General features: G+C 37.6%; 2 protein-coding genes across 3 annotated transcripts in view; both read right to left on the bottom strand.

The window, feature by feature from the left end:
- The window catches only part of LOC119745288 (dynein heavy chain 5, axonemal-like), a 71,044-nt gene extending 58,016 nt beyond the window's left edge, over window positions 1-13,028 (bottom strand). The window contains exons 1-12 of one of the 2 annotated variants that reach the window (XM_038221536.1): window positions 12,712-13,028; window positions 10,538-10,617; window positions 9,879-9,899; window positions 7,637-7,729; window positions 7,207-7,239; window positions 6,620-6,682; window positions 6,185-6,284; window positions 5,692-5,933; window positions 4,890-5,070; window positions 4,146-4,405; window positions 3,713-3,811; window positions 3,198-3,379 (exon numbers count right to left, since the gene is read on the bottom strand). In XM_038221536.1, coding sequence (XP_038077464.1) covers window positions 3,198-3,379; window positions 3,713-3,811; window positions 4,146-4,405; window positions 4,890-5,070; window positions 5,692-5,933; window positions 6,185-6,284; window positions 6,620-6,682; window positions 7,207-7,239; window positions 7,637-7,729; window positions 9,879-9,899; window positions 10,538-10,617; window positions 12,712-12,844 — 1,487 coding nt within the window. In that variant the 5' untranslated portion in view covers window positions 12,845-13,028. The remainder of the gene's footprint in view (window positions 1-3,197; window positions 3,380-3,712; window positions 3,812-4,145; window positions 4,406-4,889; window positions 5,071-5,691; window positions 5,934-6,184; window positions 6,285-6,619; window positions 6,683-7,206; window positions 7,240-7,636; window positions 7,730-9,878; window positions 9,900-10,537; window positions 10,618-12,711) is intronic. The other variant, XM_038221537.1, reaches the window with a different exon arrangement.
- Window positions 13,029-13,717: 689 nt separating this feature from the next.
- On the bottom strand, window positions 13,718-15,831 carry LOC119746257 (mitochondrial import inner membrane translocase subunit Tim13-like). Its single transcript, XM_038223095.1, has 3 exons — window positions 15,600-15,831; window positions 15,264-15,332; window positions 13,718-14,960 (listed from the first exon to the last, which is right to left on the bottom strand). Exons 1-3 carry the CDS (start codon window positions 15,714-15,716, stop codon window positions 14,862-14,864), a joined length of 285 nt encoding a protein of 94 aa, XP_038079023.1. The 5' UTR covers window positions 15,717-15,831; the 3' UTR covers window positions 13,718-14,861.
- Window positions 15,832-18,684: the final 2,853 nt, after the last annotated feature.

Genomic DNA, 18,684 nt, shown 5'->3' with positions numbered 1-18,684 from the left:
ATTTTGTCCTTAAATTAAGAAACTCGGGTAGTTCTGTCTCTGAAGGGTAATTTATACCAGCTTAATGATTTATGATTTAAACTAATAAATCTGTCTTGCTTACTGACAGTTTTCAAACATAAAGAGTATATTCCATCAAGCAAAAACGTGACAGTGGATATTTTTTTAATATGCCACCCTCATCATTGTCAAAAAAGATGGTGGGTTGAACAAGCTTGCGTGACAAAGTTTCCCTGCGGTTGCTGAAGATGTGATGAACACAGTAAACAAACTTTGATCAGAGTTTAATTACTTCGCTGCAACATCTATCAAATGTTTCTTCATGTCAGCATTTAATCAATTCTATCCTATGCTGTCAGGATATTCGTGGTAAACTAAGTTTACTCGACAACATATTGAAGATGCAAGCTGATAAGCCACTGTTCATAAATTTCATCTTTAATAAAGTCTCAGGTGTTTTTTTGCTGTATAGTTATAAGGGGGCGGTGCATTTCAGATCCATTTTAATGATCCAAAATGTTGTTACAATATATTAAAACTGACGGCGTTCAGCCCCAATATCATCAAGCTGCTGCATTGTACAAAGAAAATGTCGCTCAGAAAATTTAGGACTGTAGAAGAAATAAGCGTAGAAACATTCATTAGAAATATGGTCCTGTATTTTTTTTTTTTTTTAGCTTAGAAGCTCCGTGAAATTGGTTTGAGGACTTCAATACATGCAATGACTTGACGGGTAAGGAGCTCATAATCTCACTGGCAAGCCGCAGGCATTCATACAGAGGTGTGGACTAACTACCAAACCATTCTGGATGTGGTGGCACAATCGCAAGTTATGTTCACCACGATAATCTGCGCTCTGAACAAAAACCTTGATGATTGAAACAAGGGTAGAGCTGCAGAATAGAATGCTGGGCAGTGAATTTTCAAGGAACAGGAACAAAATAGCACCAACTTCACTTCATCTTTGATCAAATATGTCCTCTGCGGAATGAGATAGTACCAGCCTTTTGGTGAATCGGAACCCAAACAGCCTTGATAAGTATCTTAGATATTACAGTAACGAGTACGACTGAACGAAATTAGACTACTGGGTGAACATCTGCGTGAAGCACGACAGCTTGATTTCAGACTTGAGTTGAAATGGCCGTCATACTGACAGAACCATGGGGTCTGCCCCCATTCTGGATCGTCCTCCGTACTGCTTTCATCTCTCTCCTTGGACTGCTGATCATATTTGGGAATATTCTCTGCATTGCCGTGACGCGACGCGTACCGGATATGACGGAAAGCACCAAGGTCCTGATAACTGCCCAGGCAGTCTATGGCCTCCTTAATGGTTTTGTCACTCTAATTACCAGTGTCTGCAGTTCGGCTCTGGACAAATGGCCCTTTGGAAACCTGGGTTGCGAGATCAGCACGATTTTGTCCTTCACATGCTATGTGATCAAAGAACTTATCATTATCTCCATCAATGTTGAGCGCTACATTGCTGTCACCAGACCATTCAAGTTTCCTGTGTGGTGCACTCGACGACGCACTGTCATGGTAGTACTGGTTGCCTCGGCTCTGTCTCTGATCTTTGCATTATTCATAAAATTTGTACTTCACGTATCGGCGCAATATATTGCATCTCCAGCTTTTTGTTTTCACGACAAAAGCTCTGCTTTATCAAATACTTTAGGCCTTTTTCTTGGCGACATATTTCCGACAATAACAATGACATGTATCTATTATCGTTTGATTAAAATCAGTCAACAGCACCAGATGCGAGACAACAACCAAGATCAGAATAATGCAAACAACATCGGACACAACAAAGCCCTGAAAACATTCTTGGTAGTCACGTTAACTTTCGCCGGTTGTTTTACACCCGTGTTGCTTATGAGAACAGTGGAAGGTTTCACAGGGGTATGGAGTCCGGACTGGCTTCAGTTTGTGGGATACTGGCTGGCGGGGTCAAACAGTGCCTTCAATATGTTCATCTACTGTCTTTTCAACAAGTCTTATCGCCAAACCGCCAAGAAGATCATTGCAGAGAAGTTTCTCTGTTGTAGGAGATCCGTCGCTCCTGAGAATATTGAACTGTGAAGCCTATGATCGTCATATTATCATAAGAATTGAATTCAGGATCAAACTCATAAAATCATAAATACACTGAGGTGTTTTATCATTTGAAATGAATCTCGTATTTTCGGGGTAAGTAATTATGTTTTAGACTGAAAATTGTTTTGAAAATGTATTGGTCTGGAACTAAATTAGACATGTGATTTGTCTGTAATGTATTCTTGCTGCACATGTATGAATGGTGTGATTTTTAAGAAAGATTATTAATGCTACAAAGCTTTATCACTAGCACTGATGCACGTCTTACTAGCTTATGATGACAGTATAATTTGTCCCACATATACAATTATCTATTAATTATACATGAATCAAGTGGAAACGTCTGCATTTCAGGTACACAATTGCCTTAAGGTGTCCAACAAATCACAAAAACAAAAATTTGGGTTAATCGATTGGAATGTTTACACAACTACAACTGATTGAGATCTCGGGACTTGATTTTTTTATCTCAATAAATTAGTAATCAATCTAACACTGTATTACGAATTCTAAGAACACCGGAGGAATGGCATATTTATCGAAAAAGAACAGGCTTTCGGTGAATATTTTCAGAGAAAAGTCAAGTGGCAAGCCATTTCAGACGTAAATATTGGGGCAAATTTGTGTATGAAAAATATAACTGCACTTTTTTAAATCAATCAACTTCTGATATGAATCTTGTAACTTATATTGCCCACATTTTTCTGTCCGTTAGAAATTAAAATTCAACTGCACCAAATGAAATACTTTGAAGCAAGAGTCAGTTTAATTAAAACTTTCATTGCCATCATTTTTACTGTATAAGCAGGTCACGTCGCGAGCTTGCATATCAAACAGGACTGCATTACGGACTCAGTTTTTCCCCCACGATTTTTTTGAACAACCACAGACGAGATTAACGCCTGATGTGTTTAAATGTCGAAAATGCTTGAACGCACAATGATGCGCAAAGTCGGAACATGTAGTGTGGTAACTAGACGCACACATTGTTCACATACGCAGTGGGCGGAGCCAAATGGATCGGTCCGTTATTTGTATTCGGCAGCTCAATTGAATTGAACCAAAACAGCACCCTCTACAGTTCTCGCACTCACCTGTCCAGCTCCCAGATCTTGCTGGCGTCGCGGTTGATGTAGGCCTTGCAGGTGGTGATCATCTGATTGGTCACTTTGACAAAGAGGGAGGTCATTCTCTCGGAGGTGTTGTAGTAGCGAGAGATGCTGTGGATCATGCGGATGGCGTTCATCAAGCTCGGGATGTGCTCCACCATCACGCACTGAGGAGAGAAAACCAGAATTGAAACTCAATCCAGAATGACAATAAATCTTTTTAAAACATGCAGAATTTGTCAAACATTTTATAATTGTTCATAAGAGTGGTAATACTTCTGCCAAGTGTCGTAACAACTGATTTTGAAAAAAGTAGAAGCCAAGAGGAACTTCCCAAGTACACTTCTTCAGAAAATGTTTCTTTACAGGATTTACAGAAACATATTAAGAAATTCTGCTATAAATAAACACAAGGTAATTTTGAAACCAAAAAAATATGAAACTCTTCAACACTTCACTTGCATTAAAAAAAACTCTCTCCATTTGGTTTGGCTACTTACTGGATCACACTTGACCAGTGGTCCGAAGAATTTGTCCAGGGTGTATAGGTACTTCACATTGTCCTTGGCTTCATTAGCTGCATCTGTGATACGAATGTCCTGAAAATAAACAAAACGAAGCTTATCTATAGGTACAAAAATGAGAATCCAAAAATAAGCAGCTGGTCGAAACTTGCCTGAAGTCTAAACATGAAAGCATCAGCTTTTCCTGGTTTGAACTAGATCAAAACTGGACCCACTTTCCTTGAGCTGCTAAAGCAGATTTATATGCTTTGCCAAAATCTTCCAGGAGCCAGTCGCAAGCAAGATACATTGTATAATACTTTGGCTGGTAACCTGTATTTGCTAAGCAAGTATTTTTTGTGCTTAGCGAATTTCTGTTCTTGGCAATTAATGAAATTACCTCATGGTTCCTAAATCAGGGCAAACTCACCAATTCCTTCCACTGCTTGAGCACTTTAGACTTGGCGGCGTGCAGCACCCCTACCACGGCCTTACACCGTGGGCTCTTGATCTGCTCCAGGAGACTGTTGAACTTGGCCATGCGTTTCTTCCAGTGGTCCAGCTCGGCCGCCGGGCCGATGTCGTCGGCTTCTTTACGCATCTGCTCACTCTTGGCAAGGACCTGCTCGATCTGCTTAGCCCACTGCAGGATCAGCTCCTCCAGTTTCTCCACGGTGTCGGGAACAGCAGCTGGGGGAACAAATGAATCAAGATTTAAAAGTCAAAATTCAGATTAATCCTTACAACCTAGGCTTGTTTGCTCGGTGATGAAGTCAAGAAACTTGTGATGGAATCGCAAGTCCAGTCACAAGTAAATCACAAGTTAATTCAAGTTAATTTGGGATGAGCAATAACAAACAATGCCCAATTCATTTAATTAACTTGTGGGGTTGACTTGGGACTGGAAGACTTGTGATTGAATCGTGATGATTTGTGATGATTTGAGATGAGTTGTGATGATCTGTGATGAATTGTGATGATCTCTGATGATTTGTAATCATCTGTGATCCATCACTAAGTACCTCAACTACAACACCAACTTTGCTAAAATCTTTCTTAGATCTTTCCAAAATTCACAAATACACTAATATTCTTTGAGACCTAGCAGAGGAGTTTGCATAATCGGTGACCTAATTACAGCCGTCTTGGGATGGGGGGAGGGAGGATTACTAACCAGCCTGCTGGAAGTCGCTGGCCGTCTTGAGTGAATCCAACATAGACTCCAGGTGTTCGTGTTCACACAGCTGCACCTTGCCCTCCATGTTGCCCTTGGCTATGGACAGACTGTTGATGAAACGGTCCAGCTGGTCAAGGAAGTCCGATATCTGACCGTTGTCTTTGATTTCGCCCCAACTCTGAATAAAAAAGGAGACAAGATTCTTATTTTAGTCCAATTTAAACCACATATATGTGATGCGATCAAGACAGCGCATATGTGATGCGATTTTTACAGATTTGAAAAGAGCACAATCTCAGCATTACTGATGTGAAAACCGCATGCTGATAGCATCTTTAGTTCAAAAATTATGAAGTCGGAACACCAAGAGACGTGATGAAGTGATGTAATGAAGTGACTTTATTTTGGTCTGAATCTCCAAATGAAAGTTCCCGACAAACAACTCATTTAACTTGATCGCATCACATAACCCTCTGCACTTGTTATTTCTTAACTTAAATTTTACAGTTTGAATGTTTATTATTTGTTTAAGCGCCTTGAGGTGGATTTTTCTGCGATTGTCTGCGCTTTATAAATTTCTTTATTATTATTATTATTATTATTTCAAAGTTAGCCCCTCCCTGCCACTGCACATTAAGCGTTTGAAGATGGCAATTGTACTTACAAAAAAGACAAGTCATTAATTCTATGTTGCCAGCTATGTCATAATGGACTTTCTCCAATTAGAAATTAAGGTTTCACTGATATGTCGGCTCACTGTGTCCAGAAAGAAGAGAGATAACGGTGCTCAACCACTTACGTCTTGGGTCTTGAGCGCAGGCACCATGACTTTCTTCAGCAGCGTCTGCAAGCCATCCAGGATCTTGCCTCCTGAGGCGTCCATCATGCCGAAGTTGACCTCCTGGGAGACATTCTGGACGGTCAGTGGCTTGGAGGTGGTGCGGATGAAGAAGTAGCACATTCCGTTCAGACCCTCCGAGGTCCCCGTCGTCAGGAAGAGGCGCTTCTGGAGGGGCTGGTGGGTGGCTATGCTGGAAGTATCTGATTAAAGTGGGGAATAATTTGGATTATTAAGGGTGGGTGATACTGAGGTCAGGCTTGGACAAAATTGTTTTAAATTCTTTTCAGCAGTGTTATATACCGTTAGAAAGCATTTCACCTGCTCAATCCAATGAATTTATGATCTCCATTTTTTAAAAATTTTTGTGACTATACTTTCATTTTTCTTTGATCTTGGCAAAATTATTGGATTTTGAACAGCCCATTTTGAGTTCCACTCAGCCTGAATCTACCTGTCCTGGAAAAGAGCGTTTCTCTCGATGCGGTTTCCTGGTAGTAGAACATCAGCTTGCGTGCACCGTTGTTGGCAAAGAAATCCTCGATCAGATCAAACTGATGAAATGAAAATGAAGAAACAATTAAGAACCACAAGAGAGAACTTCATTTGAGTACATTCATTACAACTCATTGATAGGATTCACTGCCTTCAGCTCATTTGAAACTACACAGAATTGCCGAAGTAATAACAAGAAATGCATTCAAGTGCATAAAATCCTCAACTGATATCTGAACAATGTTTCGGGAACACGTCTCATTACATCAGTGACCTTTTAAAACAAATTTGAACCAATAATCTACCCTCTGATGCATAAATCAATTTTGATTTCAACTTTTTCTATCTGATAAGTTCGTAAGAATTAGACGTCAGGATTTTTTCACCAACCTACCTTGTCATCGCTGAGGAGATACTCCTCCACCTGGGTCACCTCGATGCCAATAGCCTCAGCAAGCTGCAAGGACAATCAAGTATGAGAAATTTAAGAAATAACCAGGAATCAGTGTTTCCCCTGCCCATTCAAACGTGAGGCGGCCCACCTCGCTACTTTCAGTGACCACCTCGCTCAATTTTTGCCAATATCACCACCTCGCTGTGAAGATTGGCAAAAAAGGAAATATCAATTGAAAAAAGATCATTTTGTGTAATATATGAGCGTTTTCCTTTACCTCCATGTATCAAGAACTCACAGATTCGATGTGTTTTTGGAATCATCGCGCATTTCTGTGAGTGCTGCATTCTTTTCAGTTTGCAGACTGGATAAGTTTCATTTCAATTATCTTGTTACCACCTCGCTCAGTTCATTAGCCAGGGGAAACACTGGCAGGAATAATCATTAGCTTTCATTGGTAATAAAAAGAACTTGAAAAAACTTCAGAATGCCAACTTCATTTCACTGATAATAAAAAAATAGCTTGCAGTGATCTTCACGTCAACAAAAAAGTAACAAATGATGTATTTTCTGTCACCATTACTTACCTTGACAAAAAGAAACTGGTGTCTGGCATCCATCTAAAAGTAAAAGACAAGAAATATGAATTTATAAATACACTATAAAAAGAGGCACAAATGTTGCGATTCAGAACACACAAAAACACATGAAACAGAATAAACAAACATGACAAGTGCAGTTATGTCAACGGTAATTTGAAATACAGATGGTAGGATGCATGCACAAAAGCTGAAGAAAAAGAATTTTCAAACTTTTCCCATAAAATTTCATGTGACGGTATGACTCCACGTTTCAGTTAGGATCAAAATCTTTCACTGTTGGTATAAGTACAACCGAATCACTCAGGTAGCATAAACACAAACATAATCATGAACACTTTAGGTTAATGTTTGAACAAATTGATGATTACATAATTTTTTCTTCTTAATTGGAAAGTTTCCTTGCAGTCAGACTTACTGCTGTTCTTCTCTCGTCCCGGTTTGCCTTGGCCTGCTTAGCCATCTCCTTCATGGCCTCGGTAGACATGACCACGTTCTTCTTGGCTACGGACTGTGGGAGAGAAACACACCATAAACTGGGTCAACTTTGACGGCACAGTCAAGATTAACTAGCTTATGCACCCACAGCGTCCGTATTAGTATTTGATCTGAGCTCTTGATTTTCAATTTACTCACTTTGCTGGTGAAATTTAAACACTTCAAAGTTTCCTTTTGATATCTTGAGAGCCTTTATATAAAAGCCTAAATTCTTAATGTTCCTTTAAGTTTTTTAGGAAAGAGTTTAAGACTGGACACTATTTTTGTTTTGTCTGACTGTGCCAGCCACAGGTGTAGCGTTACGCTGAAACAATTAAGGAACACGGTTTTGGGTAGAGGTTACAAAACTTGATACTCCGGCTGAAATGACAGAATGCCTGTCCAGCTTTTGTTGATTAACAAAGCATTATAAAAGTCAAGTTGGAAGAATGCTCGGCAGGGCAGCACACGTAGGTAGTCGCTTTGATTTGCAAGAAAAGGCAATTTCTATTAAATTGCAGCCCAGTTCACTCTTATTTGTTGCTGAAAATGCTAGACCCTCCACCATTTGTGCACAAGCTCTTTACCATGTCTACAATCACTGCAATCCAACTGAAGCACTAATGTTGCTGTACTACGTTGCTACTAATACTAAACATTGGCACATGTCTACAGCACTACTGCATTTTGTTCATAATTCACACTACAACATGATGAACATTCTACACTATGCAAAAAAAAATCTGATTAACTGTTACTTTGTCTTAGGAGTTCAGTGTACAAATTTACATTGTCTAATTTACAAAGTTGGCAGATAGTTTTCTTTGTGTGAAAACAAGACGCATAGTTTCAATATTTTAGGATAAAATGCTACTGACTTAAACTGATTTCAATTTTCTTTTATTTCAATGTTGAAATATGCATATTTGAAACCGTCTGATTTTCACAAAGTTCTACAATATCACTGATAGAAGACAGTCTGCGAATACGCGTTTCGTTGACAAATATTTTGTGTATAAAACCTTGTAGGAGTTTGCAGTGGATTATTTGAGTTTGCAGTGGATTATTTAAGGTATTTTATTAGCTGTAAAAGAAAACATGGGTTAATAAGACAATGGAGTGAGCATTTCAGCTTAGAGAATGCATGATATGTAAAGATATGAATAAGCATGCACTTGCAGTTTTGAGATAATGTACATTCTGGAGCCGATTTGACAGTGCTTTTTGAAAGAAAGACGTAAGAAAGAAAAATCTTTGCCTTAAATTCAACAAGAAAACAATGCTGTGTTGTGTTGTCCTTTCTTCACTATTTTTGTTTTCTATTCTACCGAACTTTCAGTAAACAACTACAAAATGTGAAATGATAGATGGGTCGTTTGCAATGTGTTATTTTTGCCTGCATGCATTTTGGAATGCGCATGATCACATTGCATGATATGACCAGACAAAATGAACGTACAACTCGGCGGGTTCGAATTGGATCACTCGGGGCATCCAGCGATGCTCGACCGATGGTCACCTGAAAAGAATGCAACATTCATGGGGCAACATACACTGGCATTTCAAGCACATGGTGCTTACAAGCAATGCCACTGACGATGCATGCATTTTGTTTGCTTATATTCTAGTTCCACTACAATATATTGTCATGCATTTTTACACTTAATTTGGATTCGTGATTTTTTTACACTATATTTTAATAATATATTTAGCTAAGAATATTTTTCCAGAAAAAAAATAATAAAAAACAAAATATTGGCTGATTCACAATTATTTGAAAATCTGTTTAATTTTCAAACTACTCTCTCCAAATTCTATAGTAAATTTCAATGTCAGAAAACGTTTACTCAAATTGAGCCAAATTTTTTTTAAGCTCTACATGTAGGCACTGCATACAGTAACTTAACTTTTGAAACACGGCTTAAAAAACTTTCCACAACACAATTGAAAAACTCAGCAATTTTGTTAGCTATTACATTCTCTGACGGACATTTTCATGCATGTTGAAACACTTTTTTGTCAAATTTGCTCATGCTACAATGTTCGTTCAAGTACAAATTTACAATGTAGGGACGCCAGTCATTGGTCAATATTAATTACTAAACTAATGTTCTTTTAATATTGCACATTTCTGTTAGTAGTGCACACAATTGATTGACGTTCAATGTCAATCCGGCACTTACCGAAGGCCCCTTCTGTGAGAGCTGGTGCAAAAAACAAGATTGGGGTTTGTGTGGTTAAAGGTAGGGTATAAAAACAGACATCGGATTTTCAGGGGATTTGTAAAAGTCTCGAAATTTAAACCAGATTTGAACCAGATTAATCAAAACCTTGTCAAAAACAAAGAAGAAGATTCATAAAAAAGTTGGTACATGTAGATAAAATAAAATGGAGACATACATCAATGTTTAAGACTTAGACATCAGTGGAATTACAAAAATGGTAAGTGAAACAAACGAAAATGTGCATTTTTCCCCCCGATGGTTTCCAAAAATTGACTTCTTTGCATGATGGACCGATGAAGCACAAAGTCAAGTTTGTGATGACTTAGTCCAAAAATAAACATCACAAAATATACATTTCTTCCATGTTATCTGATTTGTGGAGTTTTCAATTTTCTCTTCTTTATTCGAAAGTATTCAATTGTTCGAAAAGTCCTATTGATGTTTCTGTCATATGAAAAATGTAGCAGAATCATATGAGGCCAGGATTTGGTGAAAAAAATCATAATGACAGGAAATTAGAAGGTAAACAAATTGCATGGTGTGTGACGAAAATTCACGATCCATTTTGTGCATATCGAACAATTGAACAATCAATACAATGTCACTGTTTGTCTTACTGGAGGCGGTGGACCACGTCTGCGTTTCTCAGTGCCCCCCTCAGCAGCTTTCTTCTTCGGCTCATCTTTCTTGTCTTCCGCTAAAAATAAGAATAAAATTCAATACAGTCAGCAATTTTTTTAGACAGTAAATAGAAAGGCCTCCTACAAAATTGTTACAAAAAAGGCATCAGGCCTACAATAAAAAAAAATACAAATGTCGCCAATAACAAATAGGCCTAAAACATTTGCAAATTTCATTTGGGAATTCAAAAAGTTTCATTGCAAATAACTTTAACATAAATATGATTTGCTATTTTTCATTGCTATTTTGGTTATTGAAAGCTGGTGAACGACCATGACGACCAAAAAATGTATTTGCGTTAACAATATGAATGCTGGAATTTACATAGCTGGAGTTACCCAGCCCTGAGTTTTATCATTGGGTTGTCATCTAGGGCTGGAGCGCATTTTTCTCAAAACTTGTAGTATTTGCAAAAAAAATTTGGAAAATGTTCAATTTTGTCCCCGTTACACACTAATTGCAACTGCAACTCACCCCAAACTTGCCCGGAATAACCATTACACAGGTCCTTGAAGTAAAAAACGATCCACGATGAAGATTCAGCCTACAATTGCAGTGAAAACAGGAGGAATAACCGCTAACTTGACAACCTTGCTGGATTGGCCAGGACCGCTATTGGTTTGTGCACAAAAAAAATTGTGTACAATGAATGGCGGTCGATTAACAGGCACAGAGAGCGATCGCTGTCAACTACTCGTTTTTGCCGGCTGCGCTGGCTGTTGGCGCGTGACATCACGCGGAAGCGTAACACCCGATGACTGTTTCATGCACTATTGGTTGCGGTTCCAGTACCAAAGCTGTGATGCGAGTGGTAAACCTTATACTAGTGCATGAAACAGTCATCGGGTGTTACGCTTCCGCGTGATGTCACGCGCCAACAGCCAGCGCAGCCGGCAAAAACGAGTAGTTGACAGCGATCGCTCTCTGTGCCTGTTAAAGGGAATATACATCATTTGCTTTTGCTGTAATTTTCAGAAATGGATGGAATTGGAGGGCTGGAAATATAAAGCAAATATAGTTACACTGACTTTTGGAGGTTTTGGGTTCGAAAATGCTATAAAAACCAAGAAAAACGATCATTTTCCTGTAGTCTGGTTCCCTGACTCCATATAAGAAGAAACAGAGCAGTTTACATACATTTGGGAATTGTAAGGTCAGGGAACCAGTCTAGCTGGCTCGTACCCGTTCATAGGTTTGTAATCGATTGCAAACAAGTGCAATGGTCAATTGGGGCCAGTATTTGAAAAAAAAGCCAGTTGTTTCCAACGCTGATCGGCCGATCAGCGTTGGAAATTGATACAAAAATACAACTTTTCTTGAAAATGACAGTATACCAGGTGACATAATTTTACAGGATGCTTTAGACTGTCATTTACCAACATCCTATTAAGGTATTTCGCAAAAACTTGGTAGTTTTATTTTTCGATGTTTGCAAATGTTGTATATTCCCTTTAATCGACCGCCATTCATTGTACACAATTTTTTTTGTGCACAAACCAATAGCGGTCCTGGCCAATCCAGCAAGGTTGTCAAGTTAGCGGTTATTCCTCCTGTTTTCACTGCAATTGTAGGCTGAATCTTCATCGTGGATCGTTTTTTACTTCAAGGACCTGTGTAATGGTTATTCCAGGCAAGTTTGGGGTGAGTTGCAGTTGCAATTAGTGTGTAACGGGGACAAAATTGAACATTTTCCAAATTTTTTTTGCAAATACTACAAGTTTTGAGAAAAATGCGCTCCAGCCCTAGATGACAACCCAATGATAAAACTCAGGGCTGGGTAACTCCAGCTAGAATTTACACTAAATTACAGAACAGTTTGCACACAGTTGTGTAGCAGCACCCACCCCCTTCGTTTTCAAAATCCCTTATTCAATTGAATTAGCCTAATTGGCATTTCTTCCCCTCCCCCACAAAAGAAGTTCTTTCAATTCAAGGTCAAAACTCCACCCCTCCCCCTCCAGTCCCCTCCCCCCCCCCCCCCCCCCCCCGAACTGACACCCCACAGGGACTGACTTAATACATGAAACATTGATAAAAACAGCGGAGTTTTTAGTGTATTTATAGAGTATGTTTTCGGTATCAACACCCTCCCCTTAGCTTTTCTTCTTACGTTTTGCTGTGGTTATCAGTGGCGGAGCGACCTCCTGATCTGGCTTCGGTGAGTCGGGTTTGCTGGATTCCTTCTCGCCCGGAGCTCCGTCAGAACCCGGATTTTCAGCTTTTTCTACCTCAGCACTCTCCATTTCTCACAGACTAGGATCGTCCAGGGATGATCCCGGCCACAAAAATCCTAAAATCGGATATTGTCAGGATCTGCAGCGATGAATTTGATACTTGAATTTACACAAACTATTCTGCTGCCGAGCAAAGTTTACATTTTCCCGTACAGTTTCACTGTTGTTTATCAACCAATTAAGTAATTGAGATTACTCCGCGAGAAATAGGTCGTTCACAACAAACTAAAATTCTACTTTATTTCTGAATGTTTTGTTTAAAATGTTTTCATTCCTCAAATAAAAGGCTAAACAAAGGTATAAAAATGCAAATTTAGAAGGAAAACGCTGGACAAATGCGTAAGATATGGATGTTATTTTCGGCGGATGAACACAACATGGCGGAATGAATTTCCCGCAAGGTTGTCTGTCGCCATAGCAGCAGCAGCAGCACTCTTCGGTACAATCTGTCGGTACGCGATTGAAGTTGGACAGGTGTACAAAGCCCCACACTGAGCGCACGTAATCAAAATATTGGCGAATGAGAAAGCAAAAGTTTGTTGACACTTGGTGTAATAATTTTACTCCCCTTTTCCAGGTGAAAATATTTAAATAATTATCATTAAGAAGAATTCGGTCTTTCGATGTCTGTGTTTTTTTTCCAGATAAGTATTTGGTTGTCACTTCCCGACTTCCATCCAGCTGATAAAGTATCGTTTAGTCTTTGGCTTAATTATCTGCTATTTTCTGCTGACCGCAAGTCGAGCAGATAAGTGGGATATTTTTGGTGATAATAAATAGCGCCCTCATGGTTCAGAAAGAGTTGGAATACATGTACTTGGAATTAAAACAGGGTTTTTTTTAGGGGGAGTTAAACAATGTTGACAATTAAATAAAAATATATCAATTAACTCAATTTACCATTCCTGGGTATTTTTTTATTCAAAATTGTTTAGAATTCACATTATACCAGATAACAGTCATTGGAACATTATTCATTTGCCACGAGGCAATCAAATGGCAAATAAACAATAGTTTGCAGTCAATAACATTTCAAATTAAAAAATACAACTACTTTTGGATCTTCCAAAAAAATGGGATACTACAGCAATCCCTTTAAAAATAAATAAAATTACCACTAGCATGACTAGTTTTATATTTTGCAATTAATGTCAATGTCGTCTAAAATGTGGAAAATTCCTGGGAAAGAATGTTACAACCTGACACCGTTTTTTTCTTCATATATCATCTCAGTAAAGGTCAGTCATTGCAAAAATATTGCAAAGACATGAATCTGGGACCAAGAAACATTTCCAAATGTGTAAGGAAATACTTTCCTGCGAAAGGACTCCGCGGGTTTCAGCAGGTTTTTATACATGTATGAGGTGGGTTTTTTTAAACTGTAGGCAGTTTTGTAGTCAAGATACCTTGTGATGGTCAATTCAAGGTCACAACTAACAGGGGAAGAACAATAAAAAGGACTATTTTTGTCTCATTTCATTTGGGAGGAAAAAAAAGTTACGACGACTTGAGACTGGATTGACAAATGCGGACTTGCAACACATCGAGAGTAACTCAACTCAATCACTAACTTGAAGGTAGCCTACACAAAGAGACTTCATATGAAAACTGAATATGAAAAATATACCATCACACATTCTTTTAAAAAAAACAAGTTTTACAACCTCTATTCAATACATGTAAAAATGTTGATTATATATTTTATGCAGCTTTTGATTTGCTAAGATATATGATTGAGTGAGATTCTGCCACAAGAACAGTTGTAGCACCCAAACTTTAAACAGTGGTCTTGAATGAGATTGAGACCAGTGTTTTATTGAATTTTTGGGATGAATAATTACATGTCCTTTACAGAACAGCACAACTTCAACCTCAACTATTCCTTACAAAGTACACCACAAATCACACTAAACTCAATGCATCCATTCATGTAAAATTGTCCTCCTTAGTGGTCTGTGCCCATTCTACCAGGGGTGCCACTATACCGGGAAGACTGCCTCTAATCCGGGGGGAGCCACACCTATCATCACATCTTGTTATGCTCTCTCTGTAATCGCTGGTTGTACGTCCTTGAGACTGTGTTCCAGGCATCCATATATCTGTCCATGCAAAACGCTAAGCATTTCTGAATGATAAATCCAAAACAAAATAAACAGCGAAATAAAATAACCTCTATATTGCACTTGCAGCAAGTTACAAAAAAAATTAAACAATTTTGGTCAGTAAATGAGAACTTTTTGGGTCATCTGCATATTCAAGAATAGATATCAATAGTAAAAGTTTAAAAAAATTTAAAAATTTATCATTTCACAAATAGGGGCCTAGGCATGCTAGGCCTATCAACATGATCAACGGAAAATTAAATAGAGGTGACTGAGTATTCAAATATCAATATATAATTATGGCAACAACATTTTCAAATATTTACCTGTTCAGAGGAATCTAATGTTGTGCCAGGCTTGTTTACACATTTCTTGAAACACTTGTCTGTCATTCTCTGCAAGAGCAAATAAAAAAGAAACTGGGGTTTTTCATTTTTCAAACAATTTTACAAGTCAATCTGGATGTTTGAAATTGAAAATTCGTTGAACACGTTTTTAAATGTTGATAATTCATATTCCCATTAATTATCAATGAAGCAAGGCCAAGGATAATCGTATCTCTTAGAAAATATAAGTTGTGCCTTTTTATGTGTCGGAAATAAACAGCTTATCATACATTTGCCGCACACATAAAAATATGATGTAATTTTCTATGGACGAACCTGAAGAAGTTCCTGTGCGTTGGCCAGTGCGATCTGTGTCTTCACTTGATCCATGATCTGTCCTCTTTGTGCACTATCTAATTTGCCTCCAGACGGAGGTGATGAAAACGAATCCATGCCTGTATTTTGTTTAATCTTAAATAGTAATTCTATCCGGTTTGTTGAGAAGAAAATTAGCTTTTACCGGCAAACACGACACACGTGAGATTGAATTGCAGAAGTGCGCCCTCTACTGTGCCGATCGGGTAATATTTCCATGTTTGGGGCGGGGCTGGACTTACGAAGGAGGGGTTGATTTTTTTTTACTAAATTCACATTAATTGGGCGCTTTAGTAACTTTCGAAATGTGTTTACATGTACATACCTTATTTTGTTGGGAGTAGAATTAAATGTAGCCTAAATATTACAAAATCGAGTCCCCACCCCTGCATAAAAAGCAAGGGGTGGGTGGGGCATGGGAAGGGGGGGGGGGGGTAGCTCCTTTCTATTGTTCCTGGGATCTGGTATCTTCAATTGTTTCATACTAATTATATTTAACTTGAATTTGGGAAATGTCCTGCATCAAATCTTGCAGGTGATAACTAGAAGTTCACTGAATTACAAAAACCTCATACAACAGTAAATACATGATTTCTTTGCCAGTTCTGTAAAGTCTCGTTTCTCATTCAAATTCTTTTATTTGAATATTATACATCACTATAATTATATCACCTCCAAATTTGTTTTTCTTATTAAAATATTTTTTCAAATTATTTATCAGAATAATAATAATAATAACTATCTCATTGGAAAGCAAAATATTTGGTGAAATCATAACCTGTACAACGAGGAATTATTGGTCCTAAACCTATTGGACTAAGATTAGCAGCATTTTCCTGAAAATGTTTACGACGATCTAGAGAGGAATTTCAAAATGGCACTGAAGCCAAAGGCCTCTGTGCTGTCGTTTGTTGAAAGGATTAAACAAGAAAAGGTCCTCAAATCATACAATGGCTTAGCACTGGGAGACTGGGTTTCAATGCTTGTTTGAAATTTGTCTTTATATTTCACTGGAAAACACAATTTCAATCAATGTGGAACTCTTGAAAGACGTAACTTCAGAAATTAAAACTCTTGGATATCTGTGAGGTGAATCTCTTTGCAAGAGAAAGATAGTGGTATACTTTAAAATTACGCTGAAAAATAATGATAAACGGAACCTCGTTTGGAAAGAATGTTGCGGTATCCTGATGCCACTTTTTTATCATATATTATCTCAATGAAGATCAGTCATTGCAAAAATGTTGAAAAGACATGAATCTGGGACTGAGAAACATTTCCAATTTTGTTTTAGAAACTACTTTGAAAGTGCACTGATGTCTGCATAGACTTTGTACACAACCAAAGAAGTGGCGTCTGGATACTAATAAAGATTTGGTTGGTATTTGCATTGTTACATAAGCTTGCTAAGCAGTTTGGTCTCTCGCTAAGCCACTTTGTAATTGGCAACAATTAAAGAGTGGGTCTTTCAGCGTTTGGAATGATTAATTTTGTGCATGAGAGCATTTTAGTAAACATACAACTCATTAATAATGCCACTCTATAGTGTTCCACTCAAAGTTAAAAATATTTCAAACACTTTTGCGTAAAAAAAACCCCAAATTAATGCATTTTCTGTGATATTTTAAACAGCTTCTTTTGCAATGCCACTTTTACAACCAAAAAAATTGGTTACATTTTTTACTTTTTTTTTAATTTCTGAATAAAAAGAAAATCTAGGAACAACTGTTCTGTGGATGCATTGTTAAAAAATGTCTGCATCCAAAAGAGTATTATAAATCTATAATTTAATGCTCTTGGAATATATACAATGTATCACTTACAAACTCCAACAACAAAAAATGTAATTTTACTATTCATGCAAATCCCCTATCTCTTCAGCTGAAACACATGCTTACTAAATTTTTGTATTTTCCAACAAAATTCCTATTTTTAACAAAGCTGAAACCATTCTATTCACAGATTAACAACAAACAGCTACACCAGTGTTGCAACAGTTAAATACAGATTTTTCATCTTTGCACATATGATTACAAAATTTCAAATAAAAAAAGACAAGAAATCAACATTAATTCATTCCGTTTTTCTGATTAATCATTTCCAAGGTTTGAAATAAACACGATCAAAAAAGACTAACTTTACAAAAATCCTCAGACTACACATATTAAATAAAAATATATACACCATTTCTGCCAAATCTGTCGACCTTTTTCTCTGCCAAAAAAAAATACATTTTTAGCAGCTTTTGGCAAATTGAAAAACTCAAAGACGGACATGATACATTTAAACTCAGAATTTTTAAGTTTATCTGACAATTTCCATTCTCTATAAAGGAAAAAAATCTGTTTTCGTGCAACCGTCTTAAATCTAATAGGTTTTACCTTCAATTTTTCAATTCAATTATGTACACATTCCTGTCATAAGGCACATTGTTTAAGTATTTTTCCTGCAGTATGTAGTAAAATTTATGGAATAATAATGTTTTGGGAATGGACATCAAGAAATTAGTGAAATGAGAATGTTTGGATTTGGACAAGTTTCATTATTTGTCTGCAGGCAATGTTCCATAGCAAGAGGACAACAGCAGATAAATAAATGTTGGAATAAATGTTGGAATAAACTGGAATACTGGAATGATTCTGAATCCCCCCCCTTTTTTTCTACAAAATGAGATCACATCATTTTAGAAAATATGAAAAGTTTGATGATGATGTACATGTGACCATTGTAGATCCTCAAAATCTAAAAATTTGATTCAAAATCTAAATTGTTTCCACGGGAGGGTGGGGCAGGTTAAAATTCACGATTATATAAATTGGGGGTGAACTGTCTCATTCCTGCACTTTTTCACACAATAATGAAATGCAATAGGCATCTCCCCCCCCCCCTCCCCCCCATTTAACCATCTGACTCCGCCCACCTCTTCCCCTTGGTCCGCTATCAATCTCTTTACTTTAATAATACCAGTGTTGTAATAGTCGTAATCATACTCGTACATTTTTGGTACATATGTTCTCCACTGAGTAAGAAATTTTTTTTTTAACTT

The sequence above is a fragment of the Patiria miniata genome, unplaced genomic scaffold (assembly GCF_015706575.1).
Source record: "Patiria miniata isolate m_02_andy unplaced genomic scaffold, ASM1570657v1 HiC_scaffold_7, whole genome shotgun sequence".
In the NCBI taxonomy this organism is placed as follows: Eukaryota; Metazoa; Echinodermata; class Asteroidea; order Valvatida; family Asterinidae; genus Patiria; species Patiria miniata.
The sequence above is the reverse complement of the archived record's forward strand: the minus strand, read 5'-3'. Positions and strand labels throughout refer to the sequence as shown.

What these genes read in the sequence shown, in the direction of transcription:
- LOC119746257 (XM_038223095.1), bottom strand. Translation starts at nt 15,716, where the DNA reads ATGGATTCGTTTTCATCACCTCCGTCTGGAGGCAAATTAGATAGTGCA. An exon ending in ACGCACAGGAACTTCTTCAG is followed by an intron (nt 15,333 to 15,599) that starts GTTCGTCCATAG and finishes TTGCTCTTGCAG; the next exon opens with AGAATGACAGACAAGTGTTT. An exon ending in CATTAGATTCCTCTGAACAG is followed by an intron (nt 14,961 to 15,263) that starts GTAAATATTTGA and finishes TTTATCATTCAG; the next exon opens with AAATGCTTAGCGTTTTGCAT.